Below are 21809 nucleotides of genomic sequence, written 5' to 3' on the forward strand. Positions count from 1 at the left end.
ATAGGGGAATAATAATCCTTATTTAAGCCAAGTGCTACCAGCCAGCAGGGTACTCAGCTGTCTGCTAGCATCCTGCGTCGTATCAACGCTCAAAGCCTCGCCCCTAGGTCACCTCACTTGCGGCAGCGGGAAACAGAACGACGTCACACGGGGATTTCCCATCATTCCTACTTAGCTGTCGCATTTTCACGCGCTTGAAATTTTTCACTTTTCGTTTAATCGCAAAAAATAGGTATCGTCATTTAAAAATCTAAAAGTGTGAAATTCGTACTCCAGGGGTAATAATCTTTCGATTTAGGCAATAAAAAAATAATAGGAAACCACCCTATTAAGAACGATAACATCCTATCTTCTGCAGTTTGGGTTTGATGAGTAAGTGAATCAGTCAGGATGCGTTACTTAATCACACAAAAAAGCCATGAAATAAGAGAAGAGAACAATAGAAAACAAACCTTGGGTAGTTGAGCCACTGAATCAGGAGTGCCATTTTGCTTCGATGTTTTAGCATTTACCATCGGAGGAGTACTAAAACGGGATAAGCCTTTTTCCTTCGCATTTGAAGAAGTCGGAGTTTTCTTAAATGGATTTTGTTCTGGCTTTATTGATGGCTTGATGACAATATTGGATAGTTTTGAAAACCTCTGCTTGGCAGACAAAAGGATATTTTCTGCCTCGCCTGAAAAAAGGATAATGATTTTAACATTGACAAACACCAATAGAAGATGTAAAGTATTGCTTACTAAGCTACAAAAAAATAAAACCAGAATAGATTAAATAGCATATCACAACATGTCACTTTATGCGGGCTATATATGTTAGCACAAAACAGATATATAACATGGATCCAAATTAAAAAAAAAAATAAAGGATAAGAAATAGTAAATTGAGTAATCACAACATGATGGAGGAGGCACCTATTAAAAGCAAACCATTTGCAAACTAAAAAGTGTTTTTTTTTCCACTTGGTCAATTTTAATGCAAATAGAATAAACTTATAATGCTGCATCAACTGAAAATCTCCACAAATGTACCACATTAATACTATGTGCATGGAAAATTTTGTATTTTATGGAGGTACAGCCATGGGGTTTTTGGAGCTTAACCCCAAACTTATATTGCAAAAGATTGATTTTTAGTTAGTCTCATTGAGATTATATTAACCAAACCATTAAAGTTCTAATACGAAATACAGAGGAAGATCAGTTCAATGAATGCTCATAATCCCTGGAAAATCACTCACTACACCAGGTGTTCTTTACATCTGAAAGTAAAGCCTGAAGCCCATCAATTCTCATATTCAATTCAACATATGATTGAAAAAAGACGAGGACAACGGTGCTGTGGTAGATGGAAAAAGCCTTGATGATACTAAGGCAAAATGAGAATTGAAAAGCAGACATGGCCATAACCAACGGCTGTGAGAGGTAACCTTAAACAATTGAAGAAAATTGAGCTGACAACATGAGTCTCATTAAAACTCACTTCTCAACAATTTAATATTAAAATAGAATGTAAGGCAAAGTTTAAAAAATGAAAAATAATAATTAAAATCTTCTATTTAGGTACCTGAACTTGCTGGAGTGTTGGTAAACTCAACAGGAGTTCCAGGATAGTCATTTGCACCATCATCAGTATTAAATAAGAGTGGTGAGTTCAAACCTCTATGCCCGTTGTATCCATTTCTGTAAATAAAATTAATTGCAATACTTAAAGCAAACGGTACTCAGCATGTATGCACGAAGGGGTATTGCAAAATAAGGTCTCTTATTTTTCTTTTAAATGGAAAATAAATTTATTCTCAACTTTGCCTATTTCATTGGAAAGGCATCATTGAGCATTCTGCTATTTTTCTACATAGACTCCTTGATAAAGTTACTTTTTGCATCCTTTTAACCAGCTTTTTAATACCAACATTGTACCACTCTCCTGCCGCATGTCGCAGCCAACTGTTGACTGCATTTTGCATTTCCTCGTCTGACTTGAATCTCTGTAACCCAAGGAGTTTTTTGAGAGTGGAAAAAAAGGTGTTAGTCGCTCGGGGCACCTTTTGAGCTGTAAGGAGTGTGGTCGATGATATCCCAGCCAAATTCATTGAGTATGGCAATCGTTTGATGTGACACATGTGGACGCACTTTTTCTTTTGTTCATCGATGAGCTGCTTAGGGACCCACCTGGCAGACACCATGTTATAACAGAGGACCTCCAACACAACATTCTGCATGGAGAAGTTACCACACCCTTCATTAAGACCTTCCTTTATCTCATGAAGGGTTATTTTTCGGTTATTGTGCATCATCTTGTCAATTCGAGTCGCAGTTGATTCCGGCAAACTCGGCCTCCCCGACCGCTGCTCATCATGGACATTTTCCCATCCATCAGAAAACTTCCGACACTATTTCCCCAAGCTTTTGATGCCCATACACTTCTCATCATTCACTTCCACTAACTCACTAACTGGTGACAAATTTCTATCGAATAAAACTTTCTCACATTCAAAAATCGAATGACTTAGCACAGTTTGCACCTGGTGGGCATGCTAAGCGGGATCTTCACCCTTAACGACTGATACACAGCAACTGAGTGACCTAAGGTAACGTGAGTGGTTCTGAATTTTAGCATAGGAACCAAGGTATGCAATGCCGTAGTCATATTTCACCTAGCGGCTCACATTCGGAAATGGTGTCGTTGGAGACCTTACTTTTCAATACACCCTCATATTTGTGATATCATGAATATCTGCAAATGAACAATCTTCACATAGCAGTGAAGATTTCTTGGGTCTCAAACCAAGTTAGATGCTCCCATATCTCCTCCCAACGTTACTCACCAACGATGTGCAACTCACCTATAGTCCGCAGGGATTCAGGAATCCAATGACATTCTGTTCATTCTTTGGGTTAATATTCAGATTGCCACGTTGGAAGATTGCCACGTGGTCCCATATTTTGCTGATGCTGCAGCTGCAGTCTCAGTTGATCATGTTGCCATGCTTTCAGATCGGAATACACAAGATTCTTTCAATAAACAATCCCAGAATCCATGGGACCGCTGCAAGAAACTCCTGAGCAAGGAAGCCCATGTGCTGACCCCAAGGATACTAAGATCGCAAAGTAAAAGAATCTACATATCGATGGCTAAGTTCTAGCAACATGTGTCTTAAATTCGTCCGGTTTGAGACAGGTATTTTTAACAAAGTGTAATAACATTAAAAAATAAAATAAAAGCAACTGCTTGTTTACAAATGAATGCTTCTTTTTTAGTTTAATGTATGTACTTTTGGTTTTTAATTTTAGGTGACAAGTAAAGAAAATGAAACTGTTTTTTGCTCACCTGAAAAGTTGCTATTTTTGAGATACGTGTTGTTAGAACTTAGCCATCAATATTCAGATCTGACAGCACAACAACATGATCCATAGCAACTGCGGCTACAACATCAGTAAAATATGGGACCACCTGAAAATCAGAGGGGATTGGTGGCCAATCAAGGGACGAGGGCAACTGCTCTGAAAAGCAGCAATTTGTACATAAACCCACCGAACAGAATACCATTGGAATCCTGAATCCCTGCAGACAATGGATGAGGTGCAAGTTGAAATGCTGAAAGGAGATATGGAGGACCTTACTTGGTGAGAAACCTGTGAAATTTTCACAGCCACTGCTCACCAGGAATAAAACCAGGAATTGCATCTTTACATTAAAAGTGAAAGCCCCTATGAAAAAATTGTATAAACCTGTTTCAAAATTTTATACAATCTTATACATTGCCATGGCAATTGTATAAATTGTATAAAATTTTGAAACAGGTTTATACAATTTTTTCATAGGGGAGCAATTCAATCTATTTGCGCTTCACGCAAACAGTTGACTCCGCTCTAATTATGAATTCTACACAAAATTTAATAAAGAGACTTTGATTTTACAAAAGTTGGGATTAAATACTAAACCATGGCTTCACAATTATTAAAGCAGAGATTTTACAGTTCTCAGTGGGTTTCCCCAAAAGCAGTTTTGCCCATTCCATGTCAAATCAACCAATATTTTGGCCAAATGAAACCCACCCACTCGGATTTTCACAAAATTTACCATGGTTATACATATATATTTTGAAAGGATAATTATGCCCAGCCTTTAAGATTAACTTATACTGTTTTAACTTATAAGTGGAAGGAAAATGTATAAGCAAGGATCTAAAAATATACAACAATCAAAATAAAACAAAGTCCATTAAAAAATTGAGCACATAATCAAAAACAAATTCATTTGCCTCAAAATGATATAAAGTTTCAACAATAACTTGAGTGTTATTCACTTAAAAAGCACACTACAAGAGGGCCGCATGGAATTCAAAGCTTTTCTCACAGGAGTCAAAAAGTTAACAGTTATGGGAACAAAATAAAAACACCAAAACTTGTTTCGTGCAACAGCCCTATCTCAGCGTGCCTATCCATTGCAAATGGATTATATCCTGAAAATTCAGTGGCTGTAACTTAAGTAGTATGGGGAATGCTTTGATGAGTGAGTGAAACAGTCAGCCAGATAGGACACCTTTGCTTTATGTGAGAGAAAATGAAACTCCTACCCCAGTCCTCTTATGTGGAAAAGAGTTCATGGAAATTTTAATTTCCTCATTTATATGATGCAGGGGCACAGCAACGAGGGTGGAGGGGCAGGGAGACTTCACTCCTCTTCCTTCCAAATAGGAAGTCGTGCCCCCAACCCTCCAATTCAATAGGTTAAAAAAGAAATCATTACAACTACCTTTCTTCGCTGTCATGAAACGCCATTCTCGTCTGCATTTCCTCTTCTTCAACCTTTTGATTCACAACAGTATTAATCCTGTCAGCTAAATGCTGTTTCCCCAACTTTGATGCATATTTTTCGGCCAGCATCACAACCTGACTGGAAGGCATCATTTTACACAGCTCCACCGCTCTGAAGTCCAAATCACCGCGGCAAGCCAACTACGGAATCAGAGGGAAAACATTTAGAAAAAAATTTTAACGTAATGGTGTCACCAGCATAGTTAAGAGGCAAAATTGTCACACAGAGTCCAACAAGTGAACTGGAACACGGCTCATACCAACTTACAATTTTCATTTTCCCAGACTTTTCCCTGATACAAAGTCCAAATTTTCTAAATTTTGCTAGCTAAATATCAATAATGATAGCATTATTTTATTGCTCATAATGGCTAGTTTACATGAACATAGAACTCTTCAATAATATGCATAAAAATTTACCAAGAGTAGCTCGCAATAAAGATTAATCAGTTTGATATTTAATTCATAAGATATTCTTCCACAGAGTAAAAGTCATGCTTTAGAAAAAAAAAATAGACACTCTTAAAGGATTGAAGAGCACCAATCAAATATTTTGCCCATGAAGAGATGAAGAAGTCGACCATTTCACCAATCTCATAGTTTATTGCGTGTTTTTCTTCATTCTTTTGACCCTAGAAGCTAAATGTTTAGATTTAAACTACATTTAATGATTCATTGTAGAAGTCGAATAAACAATGAGTAAAACAATATATGTATTACACAACCCTATGGAGCTTCAGCAGAATTTAATACAAACGTTTAAAGTTCAGGGTTCTACCTTTTTTGCACTGATAATAGGAAGGCCTCTCCGTTCATCAGTTGGCATGAATTATTAATTAATTAAACAATTAATGAAAAAGACAAAAATATTTAATAAGTTTCGAAAGTTATTTAATGGTAATAAATCACTTCCATTCTGAGAAGCAGTTTGCAAAGCACAACAACAACAATAAGAATCTATAAAATAAATTATTGGAAATGAGCTCTATGGCCACCACAGATTAACAGCTACAGAAAGGGTATCCAATGAACATAAAATTTAGCAGTAGTAAACTATATCACTAGACTATATCACACATGCAATTATAATATCAGATACATACCGCAAAAAGTTTCATCACTGTCTCCTTCAGTGTTCTTTCCAAATCATCCTTCTCAAACATGTAACTTTCATCCACTTTACTTATCATTTCAATGTTCTTACTGAAGAGTTGAGCACGCCAAAATTTCTCCTCATGCAGGCTTTTTTCAGTCTGAGCCTCACACAATGGCATCTAAATATAAAAAAATGTATGAAGTTCCATTTAACAGTTTTGAAGCAGTCTCCCACCATGAAGTGAACAGGAATTGAGCCACAAAAGTTTACAGAAAGGACAAAATGACATCAACAAATGTGACTTAAAAAACACACTAGCTCATTGTGGGTAAGTTCAATAAATGACCACATATAATGCATGGCTCACTTAATGGGGTCACTTCCACAGGAATGGTTCAGTTCTAATGTCTCATCATTACTGCCTCAAGCAATGAATGACTCATTGAACAATTCACCTTAAGATCCAACAACTCTCCAAATTTGGTTATTTTAATTTGAAAATACAGGAATGGGAACTTCTAACCTCTGATTTCAATTGGGAACTGGCATGAAATTCTCTACAGGATTTAAATACTTAAATTTTAATAATAAAACCACAGCATATTCATAACAATTTCCATGCTAATTAATTGGGATAGGTTGGTTTAGTTGTTTAGCTCTAGTTTTTCCTTGTTCTCTTGAGCAGGAATCTAACCAAAGCCAAAAAGCATTGGCAATGAAATAATTTGAGTAAAAATCAGTTTGAAAAATTATTGAGAGCACAATTTGCATTAGATGATGTTAAACATCACTGTATTCAAATGTACATTTGTAATACTTGTGAGATGGCTCCTTCCTTTTGGATTCCTACATTATTTATGGCAGTTTTTACCATGATCTAACAAAAATATTTAATAAGTTTCGAAAGTTATTTAATGATAATAAATCACTTCCATTCTGAGGAGCAGTTTGCAAAGCACAACAACAACAATAAGAATCTATAAAATAAATTATTGGAAATGAGCTCTAAGGCCACCACAGATTAACAGCTACAGAAAGGGTATCCAATGGACATAAAATTCAGCAGTAGCAAAACCACCACAGACATGTGATTGTGGTAACAGGGTTCCCACTCAATCTAAATCATAAAATTCACGGTTTTTTCCAGGTTTTCACCATCTAAATGTCATTACATTCACGTTTTGTAGATAAGGCACTTTAGGCAGAAATATTGATCACATAACAATCATCAGCCGCACATTAGCTAAAAATGTAACAAACGCAACAGATGCCTTGAATGCAAACGCAGCAATGAGAGTGCTATCTCTTATGACGTCACCTATAGTTAGCAAAATTCAGGTCCGGCAAAAGGGTGAACGTGGGAAAATGGAGAGAGCAGGGAGAAAGGGAAGTGAGGAAGTGCCTGATTTTTTGCCAGGGCCAATGTCTTCCAATCGCAGGCTTAAGGTCAATGTGCTGTCATGGCACATGGACTAATTGATAATTGTGCTTCGAATACACGTGTGCATAAAAATGCATGGACAGTATCTACACGTGACTTGGCCTTGAGACATGATCGAAACATGAGAGGTTTTTAAGGTTTCATGACGAATTTCACGGCTATTTCCAGGTTTTTTCATGGTAGACGTAATTCACGGTTTTAAGGTTTTCATGGTTGAGTGGGAACCCTGGGTAAAAACCTGACATCCGTCATCAAACAGAAGGCTGGATGGAAGAAGACACATGGGATGACCTAGATTCCTGTGCTGAGACAAGGCATATGGGAGGCTCTTAGAAAACTAGGAGCATCGATGGAGGCTGCCAAAAATTGACCTGAACTGAGAATAGGGACCAAGAACTGATGCCAGGAGTCAAACCGGAATTGGGATCAATAAAAAAGTCAAACTGACCCTTCATAACTTTAAAGTACACCATCAAATACAAGAAAATTCACCCCAGCTGCACAAAAAGTACAACACAAAAAAAGAAACTCACCTGCATGGGGATTTCAACGACTGATGGCCGAGGAGTGGTTTGAGGATAGTGCGATCCTTTGCACAGCACACAACGGACATTTTGATACTTCTCACTCACACCAAGAACAAAGTAGTGATCATATTTATTCTTCAGCTGTAGACAATAAAAAATGCATGCACAATTAATTGACATGACTGAAGGAGAGATTATCACATAATACTAAACTTTATGCCATAAAAATTACATAATAATAATAATGTTCAGCATTGAGATTGTAGGAGAGAAAAAGAATGTCAAACCATTTTCACAAAACTCTATGACACAAATGTTATACAAGCGGAATGATTTATTTTTTTTTTATATTAACAAGATTTCATAAGACAGGCTGGATTGGGAAATATCAAAGTTACCAAAATTGGTCTTTAAGCATGATTCAAGTCGTTTTAAAAATTGAAATTAATAAAAATAGCATTCAACTGAAGATTTGTACACAAAAGATTGTAGTAAAGATTAAGGAGTAACCAAAAATTTTTTTCAAAACACTACAGAACGACTAAGGTCAAGTGGAGCTTGTGCAGGCACCATGTACATATAAGGATTTAAGGAGATTGCCAAGTTGTCCATGGAAGCTCACTTTTTTAAAATATAGGTATGCATTTGATCCTTACTTAGCACAGTGGCGTAACTAGGATTATACTTTGGGGGGGGGGGGATGAGGGAAGGGTGACCTCCCACCCCCCATTCCCCCTTTTGGGAAAATTTTGGAAAAGTGATATGCCTGTAAATACATTTGACATAATTTTAGCACTTAAAATTTGGGTTTCATTAAAGGGTTACGTTAACATTTACTATGCCAAAAATACACAATAGTTTTGAATATTATTTTTATTTCTCTGAGGCTTTGGGGGGAGTATCTACCCCCTCTTGTCCAACTTGTAGCTTGTACAATAATATACACCCATGTCTCGTATAGCGCAAGGGATGCGTTCCTTGGGGTCTTTGCGCTATACGAATTTGCGTTATACGAGAGCGTTTTAACATAGGGAAGATAGGGATGCGTTCCTGGTAGCATAGGTCTTGGGTATTGAATTTCCTCTAAAACATCTATATTCCCATAAAAAGCCTTAGAAAACATTATTTCTATAAATATTTATAGTTTAAAACATCTTTAAAGATAGTATTCACGCATTCAAAGACTTTTATTCACGTTAAAAAAAATTCTTACGTGCTTTCGAAATTCCATCCTGTCGTGCGGGTGGGCTAACATCTGCTATCTCAGGGGATCGTAATGCGTTGCCGGCAGTTGATGATTTTTCAATCTAGTCTAAAAACAACTATTGTGTCACCCAGGCTCTTTTGTCGCTCATCGAAATGACAGGAAAAGGCTACTTTAAATGCCATTTCATAGCTAGCGGAGTTTATGAATGATAAATCATTTTAATTTGAAGTCCTCCGAGTCATTAGCAGCTACGTGAAACAGTCTTTAAATGCCTTGAAACCTGACCCAGGTTTTCCTTCCCTGAAAATGAATGAACGAGAATGCATTCTTTTCCAAAAGAATATCGTCTCATCAACACTAAAAACTAGTTGAGGGGGAGAGGAGCCACTTTCAATAACAGCTTGGAGTTCATCAGAAAATGTTGTGGTGGCTGCGCTATCAACATTTGCAGATTCACCTGATATCGCCGCACTGAATATACCTGCTTGCCGTTTAAATTCTGGAACCAACCGGAGCTTTCACATAATGTCTTGGAGTGATTACCACTCTCGTCTTTTTGTACTGATTCACCATGAACTTTCCGTATGTGTAGACCGCTTGGTTGAGTTGGTGCGGCTGAGGTCACTGATATTTTAGCTTCGTCTTTATTCAGAATAAGGCATCGTGAGTTTAAACTTCCGCGCAATATCGCTTTGACGCTCTCCATTTTCAAAGCAATTGACCTCTCTCAAGTCCTCTTCTGGGTTAATGGTTTTTCTTGATAAATTCTTGATTTTTCTACACGCATTCCTATTTTTTGCCATATTCTCTTGGTTTTTACTCTGTATGGCTCTATCTAAATCACCTTCTTCTGCTGAACTGTATTCCTGAGACGCAGAAGGCCCATTACTGCGGGGAGGGAACGAAGCCATTGTGTTTAAGACTCTATAGCGGACCCTTTTATGTGTTGATGCTATTCATGCGCAACTCGGTCACCGCTCTATTTCTCCCCCGTGAATACCGATGACCTTGAGGGCTTTAGCGTAGACTCTCTACCTGGAAGTCAATCGCCCGGTAACCAACGACGGCAAAAATACGTCTCAAACCGTATTGCTGAAAAAAAAACTCATTTCCACTAGCCCCACGCTTAATTAACGATCTAAATTATTTATTATCATTCTGTTAAGGAGACGAGATAAATCTTCGGTAGGCCGGCTATCTAGACCCAATGACGAGTAATATTTTTGGCAATTGCGCAGCAATGAATTTCGATTAATATATAAACAAAAAAGAAGATTTGAGGCAAGAAATAATATTAATATGCGTAAATTGATAGAAATTTCGTGTGTACTTAGCGCAAGTTCACGTTTTATCACGAGAGCGTTTAAGATTTTTGATTAGGCTACACTGCGTTGCAATGTTTCCCCGAGGAACGAATTTGCGCTATATCGAAATTGCGCTAATCGAAATTGCGCTATACGAGACATGGGTGTAATAGCAACCACCCTGGCTCTTCACATCCCAAACTCTTAATGGGACTCATCACTCTCCCCCGGCTGTCTTTTCTTTCTAAACTTATTATTATAAGCATCCCAAGAAAAGCAATCCACAGTTTGAATTTTATATTTAAATGGTGATTTTATTTATCAAGACAATAGTGCCAATTCCATATTTATATTTCAGAAATATATTCATAAAATCTATGATTTCACTAATTTTTAACACAAGAATATTCTTAAATAAGTATCTCCCATATAAGGAGATTATTTTTATGCTAACCAATTCGGCAGTATTCTAGAAGGAAATTACTTCCGTTGTTGATCGGTGTTTACACTAGTTGCAATTGACTGTGTACGGTGAGCTTTGTCAATAGAATGTGCAGTCAAATTATAAAAGATACAGCAGATCACTAATTATAAACAGCAGATCAAATAAATACAATATACATTGACCGAAATTTGCAAAAGGGAGGTTAGCAACATCTTATACTGCTCGCATCACCATTTAAAATTTTTATTAAACTTAAAATGTAAATCGCCAACTAATGTATGTATTTTGTCTGGAATGAATGCAAACATTGGTTAATATCTCAAAAAAATAATGGGTTGAAGTGCAGATTTTATCACATCGTTTTATTTCTGATGAAATTGCACAGCAAGTCAGTTTTTGTCAAGATTGACATGATTCCATGAATTTTTTAAAATTTTCCCCAATTGATGGCAATTTTCATGACAAATTGTATGTAATTTCAAACACAATTCTTGCAAAAAGGAACATCGGTTGGTACAATTGTTTCTTGCTTCAATAGATAGATAAACTTTAGCTCTCTAGTTTTTTTATACTGTTCTACTTTAATTATTTCACTTTTCAAGCCAATCTCCTTAAAGGATAAGGGGACAGAAAATAATGATCATGAAATTGAAGCTTTATATTTTAGCACTATTAGTAGATATAAAAACTTAGGATGCTTACGTTTGAGTTGGTTTTACAAACAGGGACCCAAGAGCCAGCACTGCTGGAGTTGCTTCCTTTGTCTGATCTTGCAGTGAAGAGCAGTCGAATCACACCCAAAGAATCTTGCGTGGCCACGGACCCCTCATCCGTGAACCCAACCCACGAGAGAGTTGACTTCTGGGAGAGGGGAAGGGGCTGAGGGGGATGCGCCAACAATCCAGCCCCACCAGCACTCCGACTGCCCACCTTGACCACTTGGTAAAACAGATGCTGGTCTCCATCGACTCCTATAAAAGACGCATATAAGATTCCTTTAAAATCAAACTGAAAGAGTGCACCATTTTTTATGCCCCCCACCAGAAGTCAACCTCGAATGCTAGCGGGAGTACTTACTCGCCACTGCCAAGCAATGAGACATCCGCACCTCATGGCCATTTCAGACTCATCCACTTGCAGATGGTGCGAATATTGGGATTAAAAAAACCCATCAGCTAAACACGAATGTCAGGCAGTTGCGAGGACCCTTAACAGGCACAATGGGCTTACCTATCATAAAGCTGAGGGACATTCAAGCAGTCTCGGTAAAATTGAGAAAAAGTAACTGGGCTGAATTACAGTTACTTTGTAAAATTAGTAATCAATTATGAGTACAAATTACTGATACTAAAAAGTCATCAGTAAAATTACAATTACTTCTTGAAAGATTGTCCACTCTGGTGACCACCTGGAAACTGTTGAAGAGTATGTAAAAAAATGTGTAATAATTAGGGATATGCGAGTACTCGAAAAGTCGAGTCGAGTAGTTTCTGTTACAGAGCTGTCGTGGCCAGTAAGATCAGAAATCTACTGACAGGAGGCACTATCTTTTATATCATGTAATAATATCGTTTTTGAAGTCGATAAGCGATTCAATTGCCTTAGCCTTGGAGTTTCAGCTTGCTATATACTCTGTAGTTGTCCATGTGGCTGCCGAATACCTTATCGTAAGCCTTGACGGCCGATCGCTTTCTGACCCGGCGGCGTAATCGGAGTGATTGGAGTGGACTATTGCATAGCTCATACTTTCTTATGCGATAATATTGTTCCCTATCCAACTCTCTTGACTCAAAAGCCGAGAAAATACCCAAAGAACTATTAAGATTTCTGAAAGAAAGAAAAATACCTATGTAATTTTGAATTGTTACCGGGCTATGCCGGTTTTTCCTGGTGTTTGACTTCTTCCATGGTTTGACATCACAATCTTTTAGCCTTGTGATTACTGCATACATCCGTAATTTTTATTTATTTCTTTGTTGCATTTAGTTTATTTCTTGAACATAAAAAACAAGAGTTGATTAAACGACATGAGAAATATGGATTTTTTTTGCCCAACAAATCTAGCAATATCAAAGTTCTATACAGTAAAACCCCTTATTTACACTTTTCTAGGGACCCAAGAAAAAAAGTGTAAATTGCGGGAAAATGCAAATAGCGGGAAATAGAGAATTTTCACTTTTATTCATATACTGGCTTTGGAAATGTTAATTTTTTAATTGCTCACTAAGCATTATTCCATAACATTGTTTCCCTCAGAAGCACAGTGTTTTTGCTGGCAGCAAAAATTGAAAAATAATCCTGTTTTGTCTGCATTGAAAACATCTTTTGGGCTGTAACCCTTCCAGAACTCTAATATATTCAGATTCTTTCCACTGAGTTGCTGTCTCTTTGTTAACATCTTTGCTTTCACCACTCACCATCTTATATACAAGACTGTACCTATTTTTGAATCTATCCAACCAACCATTATTATAGATGCCATGGAATCTTTGATTCCCAATCTTGTGGGGAAATACTTTTTCTCAAGGGCCTTTGAGCCTGTTTACACGATACATTAGCACGTACGATTGTAGGCAGGGGCAGATCCAGGATTTTTTTCTGGGAAGGGCACAGAGGGCCTGACAGGCAAAAGATCTTGTTTAATTGAGATTAAAAGCAAGATATAACGATGACTTTAAACAATTCTCTTTATTTTTATATCAAAGTTATTCTTATTTAATTAAATGATTAAGCCTCCTTTAGTAATACACAAAGCAAAGCAAACGTAATGATGACCATCAGGCGGATCCAGGATTTCTTTCTGGGGGGCACAAGCAGTGCCATATCCAGGATTTTGTTCTAGAGGGGGGGGGGGCACAATGATACCACGTCATACAAAAGGAACGCAATGATAACCGGACGGTATTAAAAATCTTGCATATTTTTTAAGTGTCTGGGGGGACACGTGCCCCCCCCCCCCAATAGAGCCTCCTATAATAACCGTATGCAAATTTTGTCTATTTTTTTAAGCATCTGGGGGGGGGGGGGGGGCACGTCCCCTGCCCCTAAATCCGACTACGAATGCATGAACCAAATTTGAACAGGTTCTATTTTCTGTTCATGCATACGCACAAGTTGGGTGAATACACGGTGCATTTTCGTGTTCATAATTTAGACATTAACTTGTACGGGTTAATGTACTATGTAAACAGGCCTTTAGATGACACCATTTGCAGGGACATTTGATGATCTTGCACCTAAAAACTATTCTTTTCGAATTCGTTCTATTTCTTCTTACCTGGAATTCTTCACATATATTCTCTTTTTTGATAAATGGCCGCACTGGTTTGCATATTTTACAATGGCATCGCGATTTTTCACCACGGTATTGAATGTTGAGACTGGGAATCCGATCGGATTGCCAGTCCCAACATTCGAGTTGCTTCGCCAGCGTTTGAATCGATGCGGGTTCCGGTGTGGGAATCGACTAGCTCTAAAATTTTCATTTTCTCGTCAATTAAAAATGTCCGTTTTTCACCTCGAATTCCCATTTTCAAGCCGGATAAATTCTATTTCCTGTACGAATTGAGGGTAACTTGGCAACACACGAGTGTCTGAACTACTCCTCGGCGATCAAGTGCGTAGTACAAACTGTCTTGCGACTTCATAATTTTTGAAATTTACAATAGTTTGCGATACACTGCTACTTGAATGGGATAATTCAAGTTTAAATAAGTTTTTTTAAGTATTTAATTAACCCATAATTGCTACGCAACTGTTGAATGAAGTCAGCGCAAATGATCCCAGTTGTCGGTGAAGTTTTATAGTTACGGCATTTATCACGTTTCATCACGTCTGGTTTCCTTTCAAACTCTCGTATCAAATTATCGACTACATGATTACTGTCAACATTCCTTCAGGAGTTCTTGCATTATAATTATTACATAGCTCGATTGCTCAAAACACCTACTTTCGTATCATGAATCTTTTCGCCGCTGACAGAAAACGAGATGACGTAGTTCAACTTTTCGACGTTAGTGGCGTTCTGTCCCGCCACATTCAAATTCTTCCCGAAAATAATTCTCATTACGTCTCTCTCTCTTGGATTTTTAAATAAAAATGCGCGAAAGGAAGCCAAAAGACAGTTTTTATGGGCTGATATGCACGATTAATTGCTTTAGTACGCAAATAATTTTTTTTTAGTCGGCACGTCGTGGTGCACATGGCGGGAAAACGAAAAAAACACGGCGTAAATACAGGGTTCTATTTACATTGGAGAGATAGGAAATATGACGGGACCCAGAAAAAAACTTGCAATTTGCGGGAAAACGTAAATTCCGATAACGCAAATACGGGGTTCTACTGTATTTCGTTCGCTTCATCCACATGAAGATTCGAGATCCATTAAAATCGTTGATATAATTTTTATAAAATTTCAAAAGGTTCTGAAATCTTCCAATTTTGGCAATAAAGTACTTGTCCAGCCACAAGTGTACAGCGAATAACAATTTTCTGCAAGCAGTAATACTGTAACATGGAGACGTCAAAACCGGCTGCCTGAGCTTGTGGAACAATTGGTTTATCTGCATGAGAATTTGAAAGGATCAAATATCACATAATTCACTTACGTAGTATGTAATCTTTATTATAGCTATACAAATACATATACTTAGGGTTTTTCCGAGCAGTTTGAAACATATATGTATTATTTAAATTTTCGACATATTAATATAGAGGTTAATTCATTTCAGTTGTGCCTGGAATTGTTTAAGGCACATTGATTTTCATTCATCTCCTAATTCTGACACAATAAACATCAACATTGCTCATTATCTTTACCTTTTCATATCAATCAAAGCATTCAGAATAGAAAATTCATGAGGGTTGGAAAAATGAGAATAAAGTGGAGTATGCATCATTTTGGTCCAGAAATTATCATACTCGACTCGATACTCGCGTGTAGTTTTCAACCCGACTCGAGATTAAAAAGTGCTACTTGCACATACGTAGTAATAATTGAGTCATAGAAATTGCATATTTCACTTTCCATACATACAGCTATAACTGCTGCAACAACACAAGGGATGTCATATTTTGTACCCATCATAAGTAGGCTAAGACGTAAAGATGGCTGAGCCTAAACAAGCAAATTATGGTACTCAGGGATTTGAAGTTATCTATTCGCTGAGGTAAATCAGTGAAATCAGTAAATTAATCATTGATTATGAGCAAGTAACAATTACAATGAAAGTAACGATTCATCTTTCTTCGTAAGGAGTAAATTACAAGTAAAAATTGCATTTCGTAAAAAGTAATCATTGCAAGCACAAATAACTACCAAACTACCATGGCTTTGGCCAGCCTTACAGGACTAGACGATAGGATGGCCAAAGAACCTCCAATCCTTAAATCCTGCAATTCCTATATCATTTCAACTTATACAGCAAACTACAGGGCATACAATACACTGGGTTTTGGTGGTCTTGGCAATGAGACATAGCACATTAATAAGCACCAGTTATTGATGCATAAAACAAAATTGGATTTTGCAATAAAATTTTCAAGAAACTAAAATTAGTTTCAGTTCCTTCCATTCATGACCAAATAGCTCCACCACAGTTTAACACGTCCAATGGTACCGGTCAAAAGTTAGCCCTTCATTCACAAATTAAATGCATGACTGGCACATAAGCCAATGTCCTTCATAAATTTGACAGAGGCAATTTTCAAGTAAAACATCTCTTACAAAATAAGAAAGAGAGATAAATGATAAAAAATTGGAGGGGTACAGAAAATTGTATTCAGAATAGGTGCATATTACGACAATATTTCTGAAGGTTCCCAAACTTTTTTTTTATAAAACTCACCAATACCACCATGGAAGACGACAACCAGGAAATGTTCATGGCCGGTGAGGCAGACCACTTGTCCAGGAATGGACATAACCTCACGCTGGCAGCCGCCAATCGTGAAAAAGCGGAGAGAATAGGAATTGGTGGCAACGGCAGCCCATCCCGCGCCTGCACCCACCGCCACCACCTCTTCCCCCTCCGGCATGTCCATGTTCCACTCCTTGCTCCCATCCCACGAATTCATCAGCACGCACACCAGCTTGCTGAAATCATCAATTTAACCCCTTTCAATTCCATTTTTTTCTGAAAATCGTGCTCCTACCCTCAATTTATCTTTTCTGTGCATACATAGTGCCATTTAAATGTCCTCTTTCTTACATTTAAAAATAAAGTACCAATAAATTTTGAAGCAAATATATGCAATATTTATTCCTCACCTTGGTGTTTCATCATCCATTTCACAAGCTAACAAGAGAGCTTCTTTAGTTAGAGCAGCCATAGTATGCTTCAAGTAGTTGGGTATATGGAGTGGGTGGTGTATTGATGAGTCATGGAACTCTACATCAATGGAATTTTCTTCTTCAGTGTTGTAGCAGCGGACCATTCCTACAGAATTCCAGACCTAAAATGGATAGACAGCAGAACTAAATTTCATCCTGAATTTTTAAAAATGTTCACGAGCTTAAAAATTAAAATATCTTTGCAATAAAACCAACTGAATATCTTTCTTTGGATCAAAAGATATCCACTGATATGAGACAAAGGCTAAAAAGACTATTTGCAGTAGTCAACTTCAGATTTTTCTGCATGAAACCAAATTTTCTGCCCGATTGTCTGCTTTAAAAACAAAAAATAAAATATCACATTGTATCACAAATAGGAACTACATACTAACAAATTCGCTGTACATAAAGTACATATTAAATATATAGAATATGCCATGCATAGAATCACAACTAAATGCCATTATTGATTACCCTCTCTGTTGCTTAACTTAGGATTTTCAGCCTGCCAAATTTTTCCCCCGTGACCACTTCTTCACCTTCTCTTTCACTGAATGATAAAAAAAAAGAAAATACTCCCCTCGCTGTTCTAACTCAGAAACAGTTTGCAGTTTTAACCCCTATATTCACCTTTTTGATGCACCTCTGAAGTTTTTCCCAGAGCATTTTAATTTAAGATTAAAATCTAATTTTGATTACTTTAAGTCCAGATTATTATTTCTCTGACTTTTTCCTGGCCGAAACTAACCCTGGAATGCTATTAATGCTTTTGTTATGGTATCATGAAAAATACCTACAATATCATATCAAGCTTTTACCCAGGTTATTGGTTCCACAACATTGCTAGAGTTTAAGTATGCAATATTCACTATGCTCAATATAAGTTTTGAAACTAGCTTTTGCACAATGCATGCGGATGAATTCTCCATGAGATTCCCACCACGTGAGCTGTTCAGTAAGTGTCGAAAATTTCAATGGCTAACTCTGCCATTGTCCTTGGGGCATTGAGGAGGATGACAGAGTTTGCCATTGAAACATTGGCACTGACTGAACAGCCACCAGGTGGGAATCTCGTGGAGAATTTATCCACATAATGCACCAGGAAAGCACCAAGTCTTGTATTCTAGTGCAGATTATTTTTAGCTTACAATTAATCCAAGAACCTTAATGGAACTGAACCAATCCATCAGAGAAATAAAGTGCCACCCACCATGAAACGCTGCTGCAAGTGAATTGGAGTGGAGGTGGGTTGAAATGGCTTCTGCAACTTTGTAAAGTTGGGCAACCCACTAATCAAAGGCATATTTTTATCCAAATCATCTTCTTCATCTGAAAAGAAGTTAAACGACCAAGTACAGTCAATTTCAGTATGAACAAAGAATAGTGATTAGTGAAGGCATTTTTTTTATTTTACCATGCAAAATTTAATTCAAAGACAAAATCATTAAGAGGCATCACCTGCAACACTTGCTGTTTCGGGTTCCTTACTTGTGCTGCTAACACCAAAGCCAACTTCAGACTTAATTTTTTCCAGAGAAATAACATTTTCATCGTCTTCATCATCGTCATCCATCATGTTTGACAAGGTATCCAAGTTATCCAACACTGATGCATTTTCTTCCTTTTCCTGAAGAAGAGAGGCAAGCGATCATTTAATCACTAGGATATTCTGCCAACTGATTCCATGGAAGGTCCTTGTTCGTAATGACATGGCAAACATAGATGCCACACACTTTTTTGGTAACAGGTTTGAGTTAACCACAAGTAAATGATTCATAAAGATACCAGCATTGACACAAACAATACAATATAGAAAGACAAATATTTGCCTTATTTATTCACGCAGTTCATGAAAAAAGTTTGATTCAAAACGCTGCACAGTAGAGACCTGCAATCAGTCGCAAAAACGAACTTTATGTGACCACCTGTGGGAGTGTGAGCGACAGATAGTGAGAGAGGGCTTAACCCACATGTGTCGTAATATGTGAAAATCGCAAACGCGAAGTGCGATATTGATGCAATATATGTAAATAAATATGACATAGGCACGATGACTAGACCTTTATGATACAGGGTTCCCACTCTAACTAAATTATAAAATTAAAGTTTTTTTCCAGGTTTTCACCGTCTGTTGATAAGCCATTTTAGGAAGAAAAATTGATCACATAAAAATCACTGGTCGCACATTAACTAAAAATATAGCAAAAACGATAAACGCCGGGAATGCAAACGCAGCAATGAAAGTGCTCTTACGATATAGCCTATCGTTGGGAAAATTTAGGGCCGGCTAAAGGTTGTGAGTGGGAAAATGGAGGGTGACAGGGAAGTGAAGAGGTGTTTGATTTCCCGCCTGGGTTAATGATCACTTTGGTTAACGGTCTTCCAATCACAGCCTTAATGTCTGTCTGTCGTCATGGCACACGGACCAATATTTGCGCTTCGAATACACGTGTGCAGATAAATGCGTGGACAGTGTCTGTGAGTGACTGACCTTGAAATAGGATCGACAAATCGATTTTTCTTTTGTTCCGTCAATCGTAGATCTACAATCAAGTTTGAGAGGTTTCTAAAGTTTTACGACGAATTTCCTGGCTATTTCCAGGTTTTTTCACGGTTGAAGAAATTCACGACTTATTCACGGTTTTAAGGTTTTCACAGTTGAGTGGGAACCCTGTGATATTTACAAAGCAAATTTGGCATTTCGATGGCAAAATTCATAAATTTAGTGCCAAGGCCGCCCCTCGCTATGCCACTGGACGATGGGCCTTACTGCTTCATAGATGGTTACATGTATTTTCATCAGCAGCCACTAGAGAGGTTGAGGGAGAACCATGGTCGATTCTGAGATGTTACGCAAATATTTCTTGCCATCTGCCAAGAAATAACTGAGTTTGGTAATGCTGCACTCAACACAATCTGGACACCAGTTAGCATCGTGGATGGAGAGAGGTTTTTCAGCCAGTACAATCTACTTGTAATTGATAGACGCAACCGGCTGAAGGAAGAAAGTTTTGAAACTTCTTTAATGTTGATGTTCAACTAGTGTAAATGATATTCAGGCTACTAATATTATTTTTAATTATTATCTTTATGTCTTATTCCTTAATTTATTATTGTTATACCCCATAATTATACAGTGGAACCTCGTTAAAGCGAGTACGGGCTATAGCGACACCCCCGCTATAACGAGAGATAGCCGATGCACCGTCAATTGACCCTATAATAAGCGTGTTAAAAAATTTGTTTTTACGAGACCCTTTCGGTGTTGGCTCTCGCCATAGCGAGGGTTTCACCGCCGGAAGACTTTCATCAAGACTCCTTAACCTCTGTAATTGCTAGCGATCTGTTAGAAATGAAGTTAATGGAGTGCTCAGTCTCAAATTTATGTGGTAAACTGTCGTTCGATAAATATAATGATTGACGAAACAATGCTTTGCACGATTTTTAGTCAGTGCGGCGCTTATAAATTGTTTGAATAGTTAGTCGTTATTTGAGTAAGGAAATTTAGTGATGCAAAAAAACATCGCCTTTCGTCTGGATTTATGCTTACGTTTATCGGATAGATGTTTATCTGTCGCCGCACCACTCCTGTTCCTGTATATCTGTTCGCAACAGGTATATTGGCTATTATTTGCTCCACCTCCGGTAAAGCGACAATTCGCTATAGCGAGTGTTTATTAGTGTACCGTGGAGTGTCGTTATATCGAGGTTGCACTGTATAAACTATTTCATATTTTTTCAAATAACTGTTTCATCACACTTTGTCATCAGTGCTACATTATGAAAATAAAGAAATAAAATAGATGCTACAAAATGCTATACACTGTAATTGAAAATGATATAAAATTAAAATGAAAGCGCTATTTTCATGTATCTCTACAAATGTGTATTGTATGCTACTTCTCTTAAGAAAACTTCTGAAGTTCTGCAACAGGCATGACTGTCTCAGAGAGCAAATAGGGGTGACCAGCCATGTGACAGCCAAGCAGACACCCCAGGGAGAATAGCATTCCCCAGATGGAAAATCCCTTTGCAAGCTCTCATACCCACTCATGCCATCCCAATGCTTCCCTCCAAGTGGGATGCTTGAGGCAGTCAAGGCAGAGAGCTGAACGTCGACTAGAAATGTGAATATTAGGCTTAATTGGACTGAACTTGATCTCATTGCCTCAGCACACAAACTCGGGCAGCCAGGGGGCATGAATGGGGAGAGTTAGGGTTTTGCGTTCAATGTGGGGACTCCAATGAATAGCCGATCTTAAGGATAATCGCCCTGTTGGAATACTCACTTTGATCACCACATAAATACCACTCATAACCTATTAAATGAACATTCCTGACATTGAAGAGAATTTTGTACATATGTAATTGAAAAGGTGTGCAGATGGGGATTAGCACACTACAATAAACAGAACTCAATGACAAGGAGGGTGTGTGGAATTGATCATTAGGTAACAAGCGTCTACTGAAACAGTACCCATGCAGTTTAAAATTATTTTGAATCAATGGAACAAATATATCAAGCATAAGGCCAAGAATTGGTCGTTGACAGCAACAGCGAGATAAAGACTATCCATATCTATCGAACTACTGACTGAAAGGTCAAGATGAACAATCAAAGTTTCCTAATTTAAA

The 21809-nt window shown here is 37.6% G+C and overlaps 1 protein-coding gene across 1 annotated transcript in view; it reads right to left on the minus strand.

The window, feature by feature from the left end:
• LOC124154531 (WD repeat and HMG-box DNA-binding protein 1) overlaps nucleotides 1-21809 on the minus strand; it is a 34091-nt gene that overhangs the window by 10443 nt on the left and 1839 nt on the right. The window contains exons 8-17 of the mRNA XM_046528328.1: nucleotides 18633-18801; nucleotides 18385-18503; nucleotides 17109-17293; nucleotides 16687-16934; nucleotides 11543-11811; nucleotides 7891-8025; nucleotides 5924-6094; nucleotides 4759-4961; nucleotides 1567-1682; nucleotides 453-676 (exon numbers count right to left, since the gene is read on the minus strand). Coding sequence (XP_046384284.1) covers nucleotides 453-676; nucleotides 1567-1682; nucleotides 4759-4961; nucleotides 5924-6094; nucleotides 7891-8025; nucleotides 11543-11811; nucleotides 16687-16934; nucleotides 17109-17293; nucleotides 18385-18503; nucleotides 18633-18801 — 1839 coding nt within the window. The remainder of the gene's footprint in view (nucleotides 1-452; nucleotides 677-1566; nucleotides 1683-4758; nucleotides 4962-5923; nucleotides 6095-7890; nucleotides 8026-11542; nucleotides 11812-16686; nucleotides 16935-17108; nucleotides 17294-18384; nucleotides 18504-18632; nucleotides 18802-21809) is intronic.

This window comes from Ischnura elegans, chromosome 2 (assembly GCF_921293095.1).
Source record: "Ischnura elegans chromosome 2, ioIscEleg1.1, whole genome shotgun sequence".
In the NCBI taxonomy this organism is placed as follows: Eukaryota; Metazoa; Arthropoda; class Insecta; order Odonata; family Coenagrionidae; genus Ischnura; species Ischnura elegans.